The sequence below is a fragment of the Anguilla anguilla genome, chromosome 15 (genome assembly GCF_013347855.1).
Source record: "Anguilla anguilla isolate fAngAng1 chromosome 15, fAngAng1.pri, whole genome shotgun sequence".
In the NCBI taxonomy this organism is placed as follows: Eukaryota; Metazoa; Chordata; class Actinopteri; order Anguilliformes; family Anguillidae; genus Anguilla; species Anguilla anguilla.
Genome location: NC_049215.1, coordinates 17,011,713 through 17,034,236, shown reverse-complemented (window position 1 = coordinate 17,034,236; position 22,524 = coordinate 17,011,713). Strand labels below are relative to the sequence as shown.

General features: G+C 42.4%; 1 protein-coding gene across 1 annotated transcript in view; it reads right to left on the bottom strand.

Annotated features, from left to right (window-relative positions):
* Positions 1-9,284: 9,284 nt before the first annotated feature.
* Positions 9,285-22,524, bottom strand: part of gpc5a (glypican 5a) — a 154,165-nt gene continuing 140,925 nt past the window's right edge. Inside the window, exon 8 of the mRNA XM_035392835.1 lies at positions 9,285-9,691. Within this exon, the coding sequence (XP_035248726.1) occupies positions 9,543-9,691 (149 nt within the window). The 3' untranslated portion in view covers positions 9,285-9,542. The remainder of the gene's footprint in view (positions 9,692-22,524) is intronic.

Below are 22,524 nucleotides of genomic sequence, written 5' to 3'. Positions count from 1 at the left end.
ACTAGGCCAACTGAATGCATTTGCTTCATGAATCACATTCAAGCCATAACCTGGGAGTAGCCATTGAATTCAATTAAAATATAAGAGTGGTTTTCATACAGCTATTCTTGCTGTTGTGCTTTTGACTTGGACTTCTGTTTTTGGACCAATACTGCTCGACTGCTCGACACAATCCAGACCTCAGTTCCAAAACTGCTCATGATCTAATGTATTATATTGAATTTTATTCCAACAATGGTCCATTCTCTGGAGTCAGATTCCTATAGTAATGCAAAACATTGCAATGATCCAGACACTGCAACTGTTACAAACTACTCACAATATCTCCATGAAAATTTGAAACAAAGGTTTCCATGGTTTCATAACACCACGGATGTTCATGTTCAATGAGTGACAAGAGCCAAAATTCTGAGAGCATTTCAAGTTGACCTCTTTGCAGGTACTTCTTCCCAAATATGTCATTATTATAGCTGCGAGTGAATTCCACTATTAAAGCCTGTGTTGATTCAAATACAAGCACAGATTGGTCCCTTTTCCTGATTGCATCTTGGTTCCTTATGCATAAAAATGTTCTGAAAACAGAAATCATCTCCGTTCAGGAGCAGCATATTTCTTCTCAAAGCTACCCAGATGGCTCGGGGGAGCAGGTTGGGGGAGGGGTGGGGGCCTCGCTGTCCCATGGACATGGTGATTTCCTGGCAGGCAGCATAGCTTATCACGATCGATGGCGATCTGCATGTTAAAGGTTAGAGGAACGCTCACCGTGGCGCTGGTTTAAATACACGCCACCTCTGCCTCAGTGTGAAACTTGTGACATAACGCTCAGACGGTGAGAGGGTTCAGTGCAGAGGAGTGACACGGCCAACTGGCGCTTCATTCACCCTCACTGGGGAACACGTTTCAGAGACAGAACAGGAATCAGATGAATTAATGTGATGGCACCCCCCGTGCAGGTTTAAACACAGGAAGGCCTCCTGCAGAGGCTGAGTGGAGGAACCGTCTGAACGAGGCCTGTGAACAGAGCGGTTCCCAGCTGGGGTATCCATACAGGCCTCTCTCCCATTTTAACAGGCCTGAGTAATATAAGGTGCAACACTTGGGCTGATTATCAATCACCCTCAGTTGTGCACGTACTGTATGTACAGCATGCATGTCAGGCTGCCATTGTCCATGGTCCTGAAGGCCTCATTGATGTTGGTAAGCAACAGGCAATTCCGTTTTACCATATATACTGTACATCTAACCATTTTACAAACTGTTTTGCAACCTAAACCCCACGTTGCTAGTTTGAAAACTAACGTAAAAGTTTCCCTACAGAAACTTGCCTTTTGTTTTCTAATTATTTTAATACTGTAGGGCGCGCACACACACACCTGGAACTCTAAAGCTATTTTCTGAAGTGGTCTGTTCCTGGTTCCTGTAATTGTCTCAGCCCAGGTACTTGTACAGCACAGCTGCATACAATACTTTTAAACTGATCTTTAATCAGTCTTGTGAGGATGGAGGAAAATCGGAGGAAATCATCTCACTATCCAGTCGTTCAGCTCACAAATTCAGCAGTGGAGCTCATGGAGATCTGGATAATCTGGTCTGGGAGATACAGTACTATAATAACTTAGATCCATAATTTTATGCATATGGTCAGCAGAAAATCAATAAACAATGGGACATAACGACGGCCAGTCAAGGCAGTGTTCAGTGAAAGACAAGTGCATTCTCGTAAAGGCACTAGGATCCATATTGTATTTTATTAAGAAATAACAAATAATGCACACTGATACAAAATAATTTTCGAAGAGAAGCTTAACTTTTATAATATTGTGAATTTAAAAAGACACAGCAATAAAGATTCCTGAGTCAAACTCCTGCCAGCTCAAAGCTTCACAATGATAACCATTACCAAGATTCACAAACCTGCCCAAAGCCACAAAAATCTTATTTCCAGAATTCTTTGCAGACACCACTGCCTGGCTGCAATATTTCCTCTGCAGTGTTTCAGTCAAAACCTAATTAGATAATTCAATGAAGCCAATTCAAGCCAGGAAGCATTAATGAAAACTCATCAGTCAGTTGCAGGAATATGGCTAAAGGTGTCGTGTCAGGTTCAAAATGGCCTCTTAATTGCTCTACCCGTCTGACGCGAGTCTAGTAGTCACAGACGCAGGCTACCTTAAGGCTAAAGTCTGAACTGAGAGCAATGGTCAGCAATTGAGTTGCTGCTGTAAAAAAAGATATGATTTGTCAAGTACGGTCAATGTACTGCAAGGGCAATATTTGATATTGCTTTTCTAAAGTGGTGGAATTTGGAATGATCGAGGGTAATGCTGTTGTGTTTTCTCTTGTTTTTTTGAGGGCACTCCAGTAAATAATATAGAGGCCAAATAGTTGCACACTAGCAGTCCTCTATTAATCTAGCGTTGATATAATACAGCAATACACTACTCTAAGAAAGGAAGCCAAGTCCAGGAGCAAACTGAATTTGAACATGCGCACGCATGCCAACAGAAAATCCATTGCACGTAATCATTTGTTTTCCTACACAGAAACATGCAATGTCCACACCTTGAAACCAGATTTTCCATTTATTAGTCTGTTGGTTCTTGTCACGTGACAGTAGCGGGCAATCAGCGCAAGATGTAAAACTTTTAATAACGAATAAACCAACGCTGAAAGATAAATGGAGCGCTGAATAAATCAAAGCATGTGCGTTGCCATGCATATCTCTCCAGTCCATCACTAAGGTGAGATGGAGTTTTGTCATTTGCTCTCCATGACGGGTCATTAACTAAATTGTTTTGCCCGAGAAGATTTCCGGAGCGCCGGGGCGTGACGTGGGGAGAATCGATGGCCGGGACGGGCCAGGTGAGCCGAGGCATGAAATCACCCCTCCATATTTACCCTCCAGAATGAATCCGACCGTCAAAAACAGAACCTGCGTCACGCGCGAGGCCAGACACAGTCCTCGGTGCGGACACCCGTCTGTAAACAGGATTTAATTACGCAGGCATCTGTTCAATCTAACCGTAGCGTGCTTCTCTTTCATTTTGAGCAGCGAGATGAATCAAGTGTTACCCCCCCCCTCCCCACCTCCTTCCCCAAATAGTTTTCATTAACATCTGCAATGCTCCTTATGCTGTGTAAGACACTAATAGGTGCATGCCTGAATTAGTTACTAAAATCTAAGAATGGAAAAAATCGTTTAAGTGGGTGTGCGACGAGGTGTAAATGTGCTGGTGTGTGAGGGGGAACGGTCAGCACAACCGCTTGGTTGCCACAGATGAATTGACCCCGTCCCCCAACACCATTCACACTCGAACTAAGGCGAAACAGCTGTCTGTTCACATGAGTTCAGATGGGACAGAAGTTAATAAGGGTCTGTGGTCACTGTGGTTCTGTAAGAAAAACCGAAAAGTGCTGTAGAGGTATGGGACATGTCCCAACAAGCCGTAACTATACATATAAATATAAGATTTCATATATATATATATAATCTTCCCTGTCTGTCACAGGTTGAGCAGCACAAATATGGAAAATGAGCAAAATTCACCTCTATATTTAATGACACCGTAATAAAATGAGGCCTAAAGCGATATCAGCCATAAGTGAAATGCCAGTTTGCCTTTAGTTCACTTTCGTATGTCAAGACACAATAAATTGTCAGCCACCCATGTCTGTCATAATAGGCTCCTGTATCAATCAGGCGGAAACATACACTCATCGTTACTTAGATACAACACTCAGGATCAGCCTGACAGATAAAAATACACACCTGTGTGCCCAGACAGTTTCAGTGTTTTCTTCTTTCATCCTCGACAGATTGATGTTTTTACCCAGCACCACCGTGATATCCTAGCAAACGGTCATCGTACCTGTCGGGTCTGTGACCAGTAGAAAGGCATGTCCTGCAGCCAGTTAAACCATCTCAAGAGGATGAAGTCGGTGTGACATCTGAGATCAGTTCCAAAAGGATATCCACGGCATGTCTCAACTGCATCTGCAAAGGCATTCGTTTAACTGAGCCTATAGGATGAGTACATTACATAAAATTACATACAGGCATTTAGTAGACGCTCTTATCCAGAGCGACTTAAACAACTTTTTACATAGCATTTACACTGCATCCATTTATACAGCTGGATATATACTGAAGCAATGCAGGTTAAGTACCTTGCTCAAGGGTACAATGGCAGTGTCCTAACAGGGAATCAAACCTATGACCTTTAGGTTACTATATTATACTACACTGCTGCCCTGTCATGAGTACCACTAAGCCCATAAAGCTTTATTTAGCAAGTAACAGTACAGTAAGTTCTCAAAAAATATTTGTGTCAACCATTTCCATATAGCCAACTGAGAACAAAACCTAAAATTCAGCGTTCTAAGCCCAGTTCCTCTACATACCTGTGTGTGTGTGCATGCGTGTATAAAAAGTTTAGAAAATGCTCACTTAATAGGAATCAGACATTGCAGTTGTGTAGTAACTGTTTATTAAAATTGACTTAGAATAAACAAACAAGTTAACAGAAGTGAAAAATGAACAAATACCATAATCAGTGAATAAATTATGAATAAAAAAGAGAATTTATATTAGTTTAATATACACTTTTTTCCAAAAAAAAAAAAATTAGTACCATACAGGTAACTGAAACAACATGTGCAAACATACGCAGTCTAAAGAAGTCTAATCGGGAAAAGTATGTTCTGGAACTTCTGTCTTTGTGTTTACCTCCTGAAGAACTTAACAGCCCCCCCTCCCCCCTCCCACATCCCCCAAAAAAAGTAAAAAAAAAAAAAAAGGCTTAAGCTAGACAGACCTTATTAAAACCTTAAATAAAACCCAGAAATATTGTTGTTCAATGTCCAGCTTTTACAATGCCGTTGACACACATATATTACCACTTTCTTAAATAAAAATAATAACAATTATATCAACAATAGAAATGAAAACAAGCTGATGTATGGCTGGAAAGTGTTTGAAGCATTTTTCAAAAGTTGGCTGCAGAAGACAAAATGGATGGTACCTGGAACCAAGCATGTGGCCTACCCATTGGATACAATAGGATTTACTAGACTAATTAATTGACAGAATTTTTTAAAAGATTCAAATTCCCACCAGATAAAGGAATAGTTCCCACCGGACAAAGGAAGAGTTAAAGAATTACCCACTTGTGAATGGTCACTTGTATCTAATATAAATATATCCAATTAAACTGCCTTGCTAGTATTTTGCTTATTTTTCTCTGTTCAGCACTATCAGACCCTTTGGTGTGAAGAGTACTGTATAAAAATGTACTGAACTGATTGAATGGTCGACTGCTCTGGGACTGGTCTTGGAAAGGCCTCTCAATCCTACAGAGAACACTCAACACTGCTGCACACCAGCACAGTTAACCTCAGCCACCTGGACAAAGACCAATTTATGAAAGGGAACCAGACCCGAAGTCTCCTGCTTTTACTTGTTGCTATTTATGACTTCTCAATGTAGCTCCCTCTATGATGATCTCCTACATAATCTGTCTCAGTGTAAAGAGCTGACCCTGTCTGTGGTTGGATTCTGAAAGAAAGATGAATGCACATCAACATGTACCTAAAGCAGAGACGCATCCCTTAAACTAAAAGAATATAAAAATCACATCTCCATCAGACAATATATGCATATTAAATACTCTTTTTATCTGTGCTTGTGTGTTGTTTGTGTGTGTACAAACCCTATATATGAGTGTATGTGCGTGCATGCGCATATTTGTCTCTGTGCGTCTGTGTGTGTGTTATTTTTCTTCATCTACTGAAGATTGAGAGAGCCTCATTATGCCTTTCAGCATCACAGGAAATTCAACACCTACAGATAAATTACAGCAGTAATATCCTGACACTATATTCACCAGTGTGTGTATTAGTATTATACACAGGAGATAAGACCTAATCTACAGTGTCATCCTGTCTTTGTTATACTTGAAAAGCACTACTATTATGATTATGATTATGATTGTTGTTATTAATAAACAACATGGTATCTGACTGAGAATCTTAAAGTAGACTAGTTAAGCATGATTTTACTTCCAGACTGCAAGGACATTAAAAAAATTTAAAAAAATTCACAGGAGTCGTAAGAAGTATAAATGATTACAAAAATGCTGTTCTGTGCCGCCACTGCTAAGGAAATGATTAGACTTCCCGTTCTCTTGGGCCTTCTTTCAGGAAAACGCTTGGAGAGACATTTTAAACTGCACCATCTTTTACATGCTGTATCAGTCCCATTAGTTCTGTAAAAAATAGAACTGCAAAAGAGAGTGTGAACTTAAATATTCAAATGATTAAGCTGTTCTCCCATGACATTTGAGTTAGACCAGCAGCAGGAGAAACATCAGTTTCCAGTACCACACCGGATTCATATTACAGTAGCAAAAAATATGACAAAAAATGACAGCTTTGTCTGTAAGATAAGCATCTGAGAGACAGTCAAACCTCCATTAGTGCAGATTCATCTCAAATCTTTCCACTATAGTCAGCAGGATTGCTTCAAATTTTCACTCCATGTTAATATCTATTTAAGAAATAAACCTTTATGTGAGAACCATCATGTGATGCACATTTGTGTTTATTATGTCACGAAAGAACAGCAGCTACAAGTGTTGAAAAAGCAAAATCTTATTCCTACAGATGCACTATAGCCTACCTGTGCTGTTAATTATTCAGTTTTTGCAACTGTATAGTAAGACTTGCAATTTATTATGTGTCTGTTATACAGCGTAAACTGCAGGTTTATTATTTATTCAATCTGCTCTTTAGACAGTTTCCTGTAGAGCCACACACTATGATACAACGTCAATGGGCTTGTCAAGTCTGAACTGAGCACTTGTGCCGCTGAACAAAATTCACAAGCTAATTAAACTCGACGGTAACTGGGCGTCAGCATTCTCTCTGTGCTACTGCAGTCGGACAAGCGTTCTACCCAAAAACACTGGCTGTTGAGATGGAACAGTGCTTATCTTTAGCACGTCAGAATACAAAGACATTTATGGTCGGTTGTGTTTATCCTGTTCAATATAATCTGTATCACATTCTACTGTAGCTCCTTGTCAGACAAAACAGATGCAAAACAATGTGAAGTAAAGCAGGTACCATTGAGGCCGGTACCCCACAATACCATACCCCTCATCAGGGGCCCATAAGGGGCGGGGGGGGGGGGGGCATTGGGGGGCAGTGAGCAAGATTCCACAGGCCTTGACTGACAAGGGCCCTCAAAAATTGTGCAGGGATGGCGAGGCCTGGGGTGGTGGGGGCCGATGTGTGATCTTTTGATGGAGCCCAATGCCCCTCATACAGGGCTCTGTCTCAATAGACACAGGGGCACAATGGAGCAACAATGAGGACTTTGGCAACCTGAACCTACCCCAGAGTGGTACAATCTACTGCTTTTATTGGCTAAAAAAACAGCCATCTAGCCATCCTTTAGTTTCACTTTTTTTTGCTAGCACATCTTCTAACCAGTGCAAGCCCCACGTATGATGTCAGCTATGACTTAATCATTCCCACCTGAGCACTTTAAAAAGTCAACTGAATTTGCAACGTAAACGCAATGTGTGACGGTGCTGTCTGAAGGATTAAGATGGCATGCGTTAAGGATTAAGGATAAAAGGATTAAGACTGAAATATCCAGACAGAGTAGCAATGCTATGCCTGTGCATCATCACATGCATTCAGCTCCACTGTCCTAGTAGATTTTACATACAGTAAAACTGCTGTTTTCCGCATCTTTTTGCATTTGCGTAAAGCCTTTCACGGTTGTCTGCTCATTGGGAATGAAGACATACCTGGGTGACTACTTACAGTCTTCTCCTGTCCAAAAGAAACCGGTGTCCATGTTGTTGGCCAATGTACTCAAATGGTTCATCTACAAAGCCTTCTGTAGAATGTTTCCGTTCGAACAAGAACTATTTTTACAGTCTTTGACAAAACACAGCATATAAACATTTGCAAAGACCGTGGCATGAATCGGAACCAACAACAAGAAAAGCTGCTATACTTTAATTTTCTAACCCTTTGTTCTTTCGAGACGTCTACTTGGTGTGCCAATAAACAGAAGGGTTACTCAAAGAAGCCCAGAGGAAAGGACCAATCACAGACCAGTATCCAGGCAGGACCATATTCCCAGCATATGCAAAAATCCAGCAATAGAGGACAACAAATAAACCCCTGGAAACAAGCTGGTGTGTCTCTGGAGCCTGGAAAAAAGAACATTTATTCACTGACCCAAAACATTAGGAAAGTTTCAGGCAAAGGACACGCCGAAGTTAGCGATAGACAACATCCTGATGTCCAGAGACACGTACATCTCCATGGCAACAGAGGAGGTGTTTCCATAAACAGGGCTACGTGCGTCCTTTGGCCTGCCCTCCCACCAACAGACAATATAACACTGGAAATAAACGCATACTGCAGTACGATTTACAGTTCATAATTAGCATCTCTGAAAATAATTTTCATAATGCAAATAAAATTAACAAAAATAACACATTTCAAAATCGACATTGCAGTACAAGTCCAAGACAGTGATGTCTATGGGATTCTAAGAGATGAAAAAGAAATGCTCTGACTTAAATGGCTTTCTTGTAAGCAGTAATGCTGGCAGACAACATATTATGTTTATTTATTTCACTTCTTTTCTCTAAGATTTTATCTTACACAGAGTAAGATACCGTAAGAGAATTAAATTAACAATATATATATTTGAAAAGTTTAAGTTTTTCAGGCAAAGGAGCATTCCATGGCAGTGAGATTAGATTGTTTTAACACTTGTATTGTCAACAGCAGAGAAGAAAATGTGTTTGAGGGGAAATTCATGCCTAAACGAAGAGAAAGAGAAACAACTCCCGATGTTGTTTATGAGATAAACACATTTTTATGCTTTGGCGGTATTTACTGGTCTGTATTACTTGCCAATAAAGCATTTCAAATATAACTGAAAAACCATGACAGAGTGGAAGTGATGGAGAGAGGGAGAGAGAGAGAGAGAGAAAGAGAGGGGGGGAGAGAGGAAGAGAGAGAAAGTGAGTGAGTGAGTGAGAGAGAGGGAGTGAGTGAGTGAGTGAGTGAGTGAGTGAGTGAGAGAGAGAGAGAGAGAGAGAGAGAGTGAGTGAGTGAGAGAGAGAAAGAGATAGAGAAAGAGAGTGAGTGAGAGACAGACAGAGAGAGTAAGAGAGAGTGAGAGAGAGTGAGTGAGTGAGAGAGAGAGAGAGAGAGAGAGAGAGAGAGAGAAAGAGATAGAGAAAGAGAGTGAGTGAGAGACAGACAGAGAGAGAGAGAGAGTGAATGAGAGAGATAGAGAGAGATAGAGAGAGTGAGAGAGAGTGAGGCCTCATCTGCTTCCATGCTGAGGAGTTTGCTAATATTCCCACCCGTGGTCCTTGACAGAACAGGCACTTGGAGAGGCGTAGCGCCAGGGCTTCCGTGCCTCGGCAGCGGTGCTTCTGGCACCTTGCGTGCGTTCCCTGGTGTAGAAGGGCATTCCAGAACGCGGCGCGCCGGGAGAACCGCCGACGTTACCAGCGCAGCGCCGCCAACGCGCACACGGCGCTCAGGGTCAACAGGCCGCTGTGCGCCGAGCTTCCCGCCACAGACGCGCCGCCCGCCTCAAAGTTTTCCGTCTGCGCGCGAGACCTCCGCTGATCGCCCGCCTCGTCCGGGGTCCCTGCGGACGAAGCCGAAAAGAAGACGTTAAGCACGACGCCCCCTGCTGGGGCCACGGGAGAGCGCGGAGAACACTGCGACCAGCACCCCATCGCACCTTTACAACATCACATCATCAAAGTGCACATTCATCTCATCTTTGCTTGGGCAGAGCTGTCATTTGGGAGTGCGCAAATCTCAAGGTAATTAAATGACTAATTCAATTAATGTCATACAAAAGGAATCAAAATGAAATAACTGGCAATGAGAGCTTTGTTTGGGTTTAGCAACATCTTGGACTGAACCATCTCCCACTCCTCACATTTCCTATTTTGTGCACATTGAACAGCTCTGACTCTTATAAATATCTTTGACCATCAAATAGAACATTTTATGACAGCCAATTCGGAATCTTTTTCTCTTGTGTTATAGTAATTTAACATCATTGTATGTTTGAAAGATTGCTGGACAATCTTGAGAATTAATTTCCATATTCAGGGCGAAACACAATGTGTAACAAAACCCAGAAATGCCCTGTGATTACAGGAGGAAAAGGGCCCGTGGATGGAGCTTTTTTGGAATGCACGAGTGAAGCTGCCAGGCTGGTGATAACAGTGTTCAGACCGAGGCCAGCAGTGCGTCTGTCTCACCGCTGGGAGAATGTCTGGAGGATTACTCTGTGCGACAAACTAACTGCGTATTGATTCACAGCACTGGGGTCTCCTGACAGCAATTTAAAGTCTTCTCCAAACATCGCCCTACCAGCCCCAACACACACAACCGCACACGCACGCACGCACGTACGCACGCATACCTGTCAGCAGTACCACAGGTCTGAGAAAAAAAAGATCGTTTCATATTTTAACTCTTAACACTTCTTGTTTAAGAGTTAAAATATGAAACAATCTTTTTCTTCTCAGATCTGTTTGAAGGTTTTAAAAGACCCACCGCCCCTGTCCAGGACCCTGTAAACAGACTCATCACCGCGGAGAGGCCGACGGCATCATCGCTGGCTCGCCTGTGGTCACACGGGGTGACGTTGGGCGGGGAGACACAGAGTCTGTCGTGGGCTGAGCGAGGCTTCAGTTTGTCACGCGTGTGGCACGGTGCGTCTGTCCTGGGCGCGGGGACAGCGGCGATACAGATCACCTTCGCCTTCGTTTGGGTCTGTGCGCACCAGCCAGGCCTCACAGCCCTCTGGGGGTGGGGGGGGGGTCAGAACCCATTAAAAAGGAGAACGACGGAGGCGAAAAAAGAAACGCGCGGAAGATCAACATCGGCAAAAAGCTTTTCCTGCGTGATCTCCTCCCCCTGTCCCTCTGTTTCAGCCCAGAGCATTTAAGGGCCCGGGGGTGATTGGCAGGTCTGAACGCGTAAGGGGCGGCTGATTGCCTCTCCGCAGTCTCCTGAATACATTACCCAGAGACAGCCTGGCACCGCCGTCGCTCCCATCTACCCTCCTCCGGCCGCGCCGCCTCCGCCCCAGACCTTCCCGTAAGGCCCCGCCAATCTCTCAGGATTCATCTACTTTTCCCTTCTATCAATTTGTTTTTTCTTTATATGAACATTTCATTTTTTTTCTATTCTGTGGAGAGAACATTCTCGTTGTCGGCCTTGGTCTACAATAATGCCGTGTTTGTGTGGATCGAATGAAAATTCCTTTCCAGTATTGAACAGGTTCATGATCAGGACCTGAGAGAATCAATTATGGACTCCATGACAGTGTCAACTTCGTCTGGCTGGCCTTTTCTCACAAATCACTTCAGGGCTTTATTTTCAAAGACTCTTTAGAAATCCGAGCTGCCTCCAACAGTTCTATCCACTGCTGAGATAGAATTGTGAACTAAATTATACTGTATGTTGTTCTGCTATTATATTGCGTTGAAAGTCTCTCCACATTGTTGAACCCAACTTTCCATCGCTAGAACTCCTTGGCGCGATCTATGGCAGTGTGTTTCTAGCAAAGGCCACGACAGAATGGACTAAGTTTTACTCAATGCAATTACCACGGGCAAATCAATTTCTCATTGCTCCAACAGGATGCCAATTTACTGTGGTTTATGAAAATTGAACGTGCCGTGCATTACCCGTTTTTAAGTCGAGGATTCCGATTAACAAAAGCCGCTTTGAGCGAATGCCTAAATGACATATTACATTAAGCGCAAGAAGATAAACATGGAAATCCTAAATGGATCTTGGTCTACGCCAGTGCCATGGGGATTTTGTTTGTTCTACCTTTTCAGAGACTGGAGATGGCTCTGCAGCTCCACACACGGTAGCTTAAATAGAAACAGGACCTCGTTCAGCTGGAACAGGAAGCAGCACTGGGGAGGGCGCTTTCAGAGACGGAATAAACTGTCTTCCTTTCAGAGCCAATCTGCGGTGAAAACAGAAGGGGCGCGCGCTCTGCGTGAGAGGCGCGGGTGTCTGAGGATAAAACGCGCGCCTGATGCAAAATCGATGGAGACTAAATCCTCCGGACCTCGGGGGGTCGGATCGATGAGACGCAACACCCGAAAACAAAACAAACAAGCAAGTACACAACGGCTACACGGCCGACCCGCACGCCGCCGGCTCTCCGGTGGGAACCAACCCACCGAGCCGGCCCGTCGGGGGGCGAGTTTCAGCCACGCGCAACATTCAGGAGGGCAGAATCAGGAATAAACAGGATGAATGTGAATGTGCACAGCACTGTGCTGAACCACTTTACGACTTACTACAGAGTGGAGTCGGTTTATTGTTTATTCTTATAGTCTGCACAGTTTATACTGGCTGGGGCTCCCTGGAAAAAATACATTTCTATGAGACTCACCCGAGTAAATAAAGGATAAAATAAAAAATACTTCCTGTTTTTGATCTAAAAAAAAAAACCACATTAAACTTCTAAGGACAAACAATGTTGTGCCACTTTAAAGCAAAGGGCACACTAGCCAATAATTTACAAGGAAGCACTAAGCAACCGCAGGCCCTTTTATACAATCACTGTATTCCCGAGGAAGATGAATAGCTTGTGCGTTATCCTCTTATCTCGTATAATAAAATGTTGATTTAATGTTGGATTGCTTTGCAATAGTGCCAAAACGTGCCCCTGTGCCAACACTGCCAGGATATTACTGCGCCTGCTGCTTCTGCTTTTAAACCCCATTTCGGTTTAGCGATCAGCGCTGCGCGTCTCAGGGCTTCCACTGCATATAAAACACCGCACGGTAAATGTCATCGACACATCACAGCGCTGTAACGTCTGATTATTCGTGTGAGTGACAGAAAGCCCCCCGGTGGCTCCTCCTCCAGGAAGCTTCTGGAACACGCCCAACTTTAAGTGCTGCTGTGACGAGCGCTCGCCTTCCCCGCTTTATGACCAACCGCGCGCTCTTTTGCGCTTCAGCTTTTGGATGACGCCCAGTTAAGGATTTGGGTCTCGTGTTTGTGTAGTTAAGCAGGAAATTAGCACGGACAAATTTAAATTCATTTTAATTAGTTTAAAACGTATAAATAAAATAAATAAATAAATGAATTAATTAAATGCTTGGATGGCTTTGGGCTTCACCCTGGCTAATATACCCAATATATGTCCAATACATTGAAAAAATGAACCAAACACAAAAAAGATTGGCCAGCAAAAAAAGGGCACAATTCCAGGAAAAACAGTGAACAACAAACCCAAGTGTTACTGAAGTGAACGTAAAAAAAAAAAACCAATAATCTACAAAAGAAAAATCGTATTAAATAACAGCAACACATGCACACGCACACGCACACACGCATACACACACACACAGACAGGCACAGACACACACACACACACGCATACACACACACACACACACACACACACACACACACACACACACACACGCAGCACTCAGGCAATCTGTATGTGGGAACACACACAAAAGGCCATTAGAACAGATATCTGACGCCAAATTTCCAGGATGGGAGCGAGCCATAAAATATATTCCTCAACAGATTGAGGATCATAATGCTTCCAATCAAATGCCAGGGACAATGAACATGAAGCATAATGTTATTCAGAAGAGAAAGAGGCTTAGGGTTGACAAGATTAGTCTCAATCCCTTTCCTCTTTCCTTTTCCCTGGCCAAGTGCTCCAGTTGTACTTCGTCCCAGCCCTGAGAGCTCTTTTAACACAACGGGAAACTCCACATCACACCAGATCCAGGCACAGTCATTTTAGTGCATCAGAAACACCTGCAACAAGACGTTTGGCCCAAATCTGCCAATCAGCTAAAAACTGGGAGGTTTTTTTTTGTTTCCCTAAAATATTTTTGTGCAATAAAAATGGTTAATTTCAATCCTCCTATTGAAATTATTAGTTTATTTTTGGTTAAATACATAGCTAACACTTTATTAAGGCTGCACAAAGAATATCCATAAAACACTGAAGATGAAATCACCAGGCTCTGTAAAGACGTAAGGCTGTAATATGCTGGGTTTCTTTTTTTATGGCCACTTAACATGAAGAGGGACTGACGTTAATATGCATTACATACCAATTCATCATGGGGAAACTAGCTTCTGAGAAAGCATAAGGTACACTATCCATAAGGAAGGGCACTTCATAATACTGGAATGCAGGAGGACTGACAATTAAGGAATTACACAGCCTGAAGCCAACATGTCAGTGCTCTAGGCCAAAGCATTAAACAAGACTTCATCATTTTTTTGTGGCAGCTAGGTGATTTCACCTTATCTTCAAAGTGCTTTGTAAGTGTTAGCAGTGAATCAGGAAGTTTGAGTATCCAAAGTAACTAAGGCCAGGGGTCATCTCAGCAGCCAATGGTAGCCAGGGTACACATGAACAGTAAAAAGGAAGTCCTATGACATCCAAGTCTCACAAGAATCATCAGGTGTTAAAAAGAGGGTAAATAATACTAAAATAAAAGAAAAACAAAGCTGAAAAATGGACAAAAAAAATAAAATAAATAAACAAAATCTTTGCATATTAAGATTAGCAAACAACAACAACAGTCACTCAGTCAGTCTATTTTTTTTAAACAGAGAAAAAATATTCCAAGATTTCACCTCTGTGGAATGGTAAAAAAGCAAACTTGGAGGAAAAAAAGAACAAAACACAAAACAGGAATAAGAGCAGAAAGGCAGATTAAGCTGGAAGTAGAGCAATGCCCATTTAGCAGGGAGACAAATATGCGAGGAGCTAAGTTGTTAATTGCGTCTTCATCTCCAGACTTCCCACACAGAGCCGAAATGGATCGGGCCATGGTCTCCATGGACACGTCTCCTTAACCGGGTCTAATATGAGTAATGTGATGAAGGGAGCGCCAGATTAATCAAAGAACGGAAGGGTTTCGGCCGCGAGTCTCTTCCCCGAGACGTTCCGCCTCTCTGATTGGCTGGACGAGGAGCCGCCGCGGGGAAGCCCGTGCGGGAGACGCCGCCCGAGTCCGAGTCCGCGACGCCGTCCTGCTCCGTCCCGCTACCGGCTCGCTAATGAATCAGCCCAGCTGACCCCAGAGGAGAGCAGCCTCCCTCTCCCGTTACATTTCCCCATTATCATTAGACTGCAGGCAAGGCTATTATTCTGCCCAGCCTTTGTCCAACAAAAAAAAAGAAAGAAAACTTTTGCACTGTTTAAAATATGCTGGAAACCCTTTGCTTGGAGGAATGAGAAAGTTAAGGGCAGCCATTTCCCATTCGTCTCAATCAATTCAGCGTCATTGCAATTCATACCACAGGACATCATGCCAGGATGGCCCTGTTTGGAGGGGAAGGCAGCACCGATTTCAAAGACCAGTGAGGTTCAGTATTGATTCTGAAAGGCCTGCTGTTATGTGTAGAACAGTTCCGTTCTCTGGGAGGAGTCACCATAATGCAGAAAATGAGGATGTCTGGCTGAAATATCCCAGCCAGGGTAATCAGGTGCCAAAGCAACCTCCTTTCCCAACTCGCCCCAAAAAGGGCATTCGGAGAGGCCGCACACCATTTTAGGTCAGGTCACACAGAAGCTTTGGCGCGTGTCTGTGCGTCTCAGGGTTTTCCAGGCTCCGCAAAACCATGAAAATTCCCGATTGAGGGCATTCATTTCAATCAATTTGGAGTGAAAAGCGCCGACATTGGTGTCAGTTCCCACAGATCAGAGGGCCGGTGCGAGATAAGAGCATGACTGAACACCGCTAAAAGCAAACGAAGCCCCTAATTATCCAGCACCTCTTGTTACGGCCACAAAAGAATAAAAATAAAAATATCGAGGTTAAGCATCCATGCCGAGAATAAAAGGGCCTGGTTTCCAATGGTGACGCTAATGTGCCTCGATAAAAGCCTTTGAATTTTTCTGTGTTTTGCTACCCAGAGCTAGTGGTGCTACAAAAGCGATGCTTAAGTTGCGACTAAACCTTAAAATATTCATCTGTGACACCCTCCCCAATAACACCACAAACATGTGAGCTTTTCAAAGTGCTGCCAGAATAAGCAATACAGAGGTGATGATCAAACATTGCTTAAGTCATTTCAGCTTTTGACAAAGGAGGGGAAAAACATTCCTTGAAAGCTTCATCCTTACACTGCAGACGCAATGCGTGTGTGTGTGCGTGCGTGGGTGTGTCTGTGTGAATACTGGTGTTAGACATCTTGCTAAGCTGAGCTGAAAAAAGGTAATTAAGCAATAAAAGGAGGAATAACAAAAGTAAAACAGGAACAACATTAACGAACAACGTATTATTTAGTAAGTGATAGCATGATACAGAAGCCCTCAATGTCACAGCAAAACAAGCATTATTGCCATTTAAAATCTTTCTTTGAAAAATGCTGAATGGCCTCTGAGGTTGTAAGCATGCACATTGCAATGCACACCCAGGTTATCGCTGGCCCGCGGATGAACATGTGTACCCCACACAGCCACACCTGCGTCCATTCCGAAGTGAAGAGGACACAGCTTCAGCTGGATAGGGTTTCTGACTTGTTTGCTATTCCCATGACTTTATGCCTTTGGCTCCAGTGTAAACTGCCTTTTCCATTCAGCAGGCCCGAGAATCTCATAGGGCTCCAGTTAATTTCACACAGAAAGGTTCAAAAGTAGCAATTTGCAAACTGCCAGAACTGAACATTAGTGATTGATCATTTCACGGGAAATTACACATACCTTTTCATGTAGTAATAAAAAAATTGAAAAACACATGAGAAATAACCTCATGCCTGCGTTCCCCTCATAATCAGCCTTCTCAATGTGTGCTAATTAAGCCCTTTCACTGCTCACTGCTACTGTGGTAACAATAACTGCTCAATATTCCAGTCTCCCAGCTGACACACGGCGCAGTGTACTGGCACCTATCTGGGCTCTGACGATCGTAGACAGCACAGGATCAATGCCTCCTAATTAATCACAGCCTGCAGCCGCTCGTAGCAACATTAAGCAGGTTAAAGCATTAACAGCACGCGCGCGTGTATTTGCCAGCTGAAGACACGGAAACATTTGCTATTACATTTTCGGTTTAGACGGCGTGAACCAAGCCGTAACATTGCCGGATCAAACGCTCGGCTTCTTTCGCTAAGACATCCATCAAGCTATGCTGTTTCTTAATAGTATGAAAACGGGCGAAAGCCAGCGGAAAACGTGCACCACATAAATGATAGCCTACGTTACTAACTAGCTATGCGATACATTTATGTCATATAGTTAGAGCCTGCAAAAGCTTCTGTAGTTGTACGTGCATATTAAAATATGGCAGGAATTCACTTTTTTTTTTCTACTGCCAATTTTTTAACCGCTCAGATATATTGCCTTCATCTCTGCATTTCCAGTTGAGGAGTATTGTTTTTTAGTGATAGCTTAGCTTAAAACGGGTTGTTGATGCTTTAGTGGCGGTTCAGTTGAAAGCAAATCTCCAGGGAGACACAGGGCTGGGGAGAGTGAAATACGGTGACCCCGAAGGGGTGTCAATAAAGCCCATTTTGTACTTTTTGTGTGGGGTGATATGTGCTCTGTGAAAACTCTAGTATTGGATGAGTTGGGTTTCAGGGTTGTTTGTCATAAAGAAGAAAATTCTCAGGGCATTGACCCCGAGCCTATATAGAACCACTGTAAAAGAACAGCCCAGCTAACTCGTCAGTCAGATTTGAGGTGGCCTGAGCCCTGAGCCAATGAACCCGTGTGCGTTACGAGACACGTTCCTTTCCCATTGTTGAGGCCTGGTTCATCGGTCCACACTGCGCCAGGGCCGTTCCTGGTTTTTTGTTCCACCCAAGCTTGATCGCACAGTTCGATCAATTATTAAAAGCCTAAGTCTGAATGGTGAAACCCTGAGCACCTCCAGCACATGGTCACCTATAGTTATTAAACTGAATAATACATCTAATTATATCGGCAGGGATTCTGACGGAGCAGCAGTATCTCTGGTGCTGCGGGACCAGGGCTGCCTATCTCTGTTACAGTGGACGGGGAAACACACACTACACGTTACACGCTACACGTACGTGCTCAGAACTTGTGTCACAGCCCTTCTGTTCGGCAGAGCACCTCTTTCAGGGGCCGAGACACGCAGAACGACCGCCCTTTGGGGTGACTTTCAAATCAGAGAGAGGACAGGAAGACGGATGGATTCTACATGCTACATGGTTGTGGTCAGAACACCTTTCACAAACCTTCCTGTCAGTGATTTGTCAATAGTGTGCAGAAATTGCACTGGTGTCTAAAAGGGTTCCAGCATTTACAATAATTCTTTGACAAGAGTCATCCACGGAGTACACTGAGACATGAAAAAAATGGTCTGATTGACTTCTTGATGGACTCAGTGCCTGCCACACCCATGCCTTCGACCTCCACCACCTAAATGACAGCCACCACCCAAAGCAGGCACTGAAACTTGAAAAATGTGCACTATGACTTTACAGAAGAAATGCTAGCCTGTTCCCAAGCAAGTCTGTTTGTGAAAATGTTCTTTGAACAGGATCAGGAGAAAAAAAAACATCAAACTGATTTGAAATAGCAAGCATGGAAGAAACAAACTGTCAATGAAATGACACGGGTACAATCATGGGTTCACGGGTACAATATCTACTCACAGATTGTACCCATGAACATGTTCATGTCGGGATGTGTTACATACACTGGACTCAGAAGGTGTAACAGCTTTCAATCATCTTACTGATCTGTCCAATCGCAGTTTGGAAACAACATGTCATCTCGTTTATTATTTTAATTATTTTACTTTGCGACTTCCAGGCAGGAATATGTATCCAAACGTATTATTAGACTCCCAGGGGTGAGTCATCATAAAATAATGATCAGTGACTGTCACGATTTCCCTCATCTATCAATGACTCATGACTCAGCCGCAGTGATTAGTCTCCATTACTTCAGAAAAGATATAATGCCTGACAAACTGAGCTCGGTGTCACATGTCTAACAGACTACAGAAAACTGCCGAGACCTTCAACTTGGTGGTCAAACTATACTGCAAACGTGCTCAGTCTGAATGGCTGCGTCTTTCTTTCATTGCTCTGAAATGTTCAAAAGCACCGGTCTGAAACTACAAAAAGGCACACTTTCCTAACTGAAAACCTTTTTGCTTCTTTTCTGTTAGAATATAGAAACACTATATGTATTCTGTAGCACTACCAGGAATTCCAATGGTATTAGTTTCATCTTCCATTATAAAAGAAAGGGAATGTGTGGATGCCACAGACAAGTGCTCTATGGTGGATGCAGTGCATTGTGGGTAACTTCACAAGGATACAAAAATAGTGTATTATTCCATTTGGAGGACAACTACAACTATAATTGGCAGGGGAAGAGGAAGTAATGGCTGATATAGAAAAAAAGCTAAATTATTATAAAAAGAAGTGTTACTTGAATATTTGCATGTGTCTGCAGTGTTAGGAACTGGTTAGGGAGATCACACAAACACATTCTTTTATCTTGGCATGCTACATAGCAGAGTGCAGATGGAGGCAGTCCCTTCCCAGAGCTCTTCTTTTAAGGGAGATCAAGAGACAGTACACAAATATATTGTGGTGTCTAGCAAAAGCAACCGTTGCAAAATGCACTGCAACTACAGAAAGAACTCAATGCAGCTAGAGAGAAACCAGTAGATGGCCAATAAAATGAACACACAGTGTGTACCCAGTACTCATGGAAGTTGTAATATCATTACAAATTGACAATTTCAGATGCCTTTTGTAAACTACAAATTTTTTTTTTTTTGGAGCGAATGAGTCAGATGCCTTACCGAACTCTACCAGCAAATATTTAGTTGGTGGTGGGTGTTAATGTCACATCCTGTATACATCACGCAAACCTGTTTAGTTAACACGCATACTACAGATAATATCTGTAATAAATATGTAAACTCTGCAAGCTATTGAAGGTACAGAGGACATGTCTAAAAAAAAAAAGCAGTCAACTTCAACTACACTGAAAGAGTGCATTGATCTAGGTTATGAATTCTGAATTACACCAGTGTTTTGTCAGCATTTAAACATATAAACACAGGAATACATAGGAACCAAACTATGAATACATGGTACTGAGACACTCACAATAAACTCCACTCAATCATTTTAAATGAAATCACTGCTGTTCTTCAATTTTCTCATTTTTTAACAAATAATTTCCATTAAACTCCCGAAGTTAGCCGTGACATCTGAGTAGCAGAGACTGTCTCTGCTTGTGCATTTTATATGCTAATGCGTCCTTCCTGACATTCGATTCTGATTCCAGATAAGACCAAATTACTTTTAAAAAAGTGACGGATTTGCATGCAGCGCTGTGAGCTATGGATGAAGCCTGGTCCCGTTGGTCACACAGACAGAGAAACAAGCAGCTTTACACAGACAGAGAAACAGGCGGCTTTACACAGACAGAGAAACAGGCAGCTTTACACAGACAGAGAAACAGGCAGCTTTACACAGACAGAGAAACAGTGCATTCATCCTTTGTGGCTGCCAGCATTCCGATTCCGTCTCTATAGGACCGTATGCGCTATACTGCTTACTAGCTAAGCCTTGTGGGTATGGATACATTATTGAGAAAGGCACACCACTGCCTATTTCCCATAGCATTATTAAATGTAGCAAGCTAGCAAATGGTGAGAATGAAACATGTTTTAACAGGACTGGTGATTTATTACATGTTATGATATGAGATACGTTAATAGGGAACATATTTTTGAGGTAAAAATTTTATCATGTGGTTGTCATAATATACATTCATGGACATCAGTCAATCATAATTAAGTATTCACAGACACAGACACATTGATAGTATGAGTCAGAATGAATCACAGAGGGAAAAAGCCATCACAGAAAATCGCAAAAAAGGATGTGTAATTGCAAGAAAGAAGATCAGTCTCAAGACAGTCTGGATTTTCAAAAATCCGTTCACAAATGAACAATCAGCATCGCAACATTAAACTAAAACCTGTAGGATTTAAATAGGATATCCCTCAGAAGATTTAAAATGGGTTTTCAGCATACAATCTAACGAGCAAAAACAGGAGCGATCACATCTCACATGTTAACAGACTGAAGCACACACTTGCATACACACGCACTCACACAAGCACAAATGCAAGCTTGCACACACTTGGGATAAGTAAAACAGGACAATATGAAAAATATCTAGCAATGGGCAGACAACAAAACATTTCATATGTTGGCTTGAAGACGGAGCATGCATACCAACTGCAATTGAAAACCACTTCGCTCTGGGGCCCTTCTGAATATGTATATCAAATGTACTTTAAAATAAATTCCAGATAACCTGTTAAATTCTCATATTCAATGTATAAATAACTTCAGATTTAGTCAACAAGAATGAAATTGTATACCTAAATAACAATTGTTGTAAACGTAAAAAAGATTTTTTTTTAAAACGTATGCACAGGGAATTATAAATGATATTGTATTAAATAACAAATTTTACCTGGACTGAAACTTTTACCTAACAAATGAAACACATCATCCACCAGTGAATATCATAAAGAAATCGGACACTCTGAAAAAAAGACAAATATCACTGAATTTCTCCAGCAGAAAATAAGGGTTAAAAAGTTATTGTTTTCCTCTCTCTCGTTACACTCTCATTAACCTTCCCTTCTTCACTGCCAGCAGGCTGAAGTAGGAGGAAAATACAGATTCACTGTGCAAATGCAACCAAATAAACAAAAAATGCATACAATATATGAGATGGGGAATTAGATTAAATCTGCTTCCACACAGTTTTGAAAATAGTATTTTACTGACTTATCTGGGGGAATCAAATCAAAACTACAAATAAATAAATAAATAAAGAAATAAAATAAAATAAAAAAAACTTAGCTTAAGTTCTTCTGCTGTTTTTCCCCCCCACAGCATATTGTCTTGAGGACAATATGTATGGAGTACACATTTAATTATTTTGTCAAATTAAGAATTTGCCCATGCATGCATGCTGACACACACGCACACACAGACACGCACACACACACACACACATGCTCACACAGACACACACACATACGCTCACACAAACACCACACGCGTACACACACAAATTCACGCACACACCGTTCCGAAGAGAGAGCAGTAGAGCAAAGACACAGGAAGGATCAGGGAGGGGTGAATGGCTCTGTGATAGAATGACTCTCTAAACGGGTCAAACTGGGTTGCTGGGGACAGTATAAGTGCACGGTTCTGATACAGATCTACATTTCTATTTAGGGATGGCAGATCCACAGCTGTCTGGGTCATGAGAAAGTCCCACAGCGAACCTGAACATGAGAGACGTGTCGCTATGGAGACAAGCTTTTTAAAATGCCAAGCTGTCTTCTGTTATCACAGCCTGCTACCACGCACGTAGTAACACACACAAATCTCAAATTTGGCTCGCTAACCTCTGATCCAGGG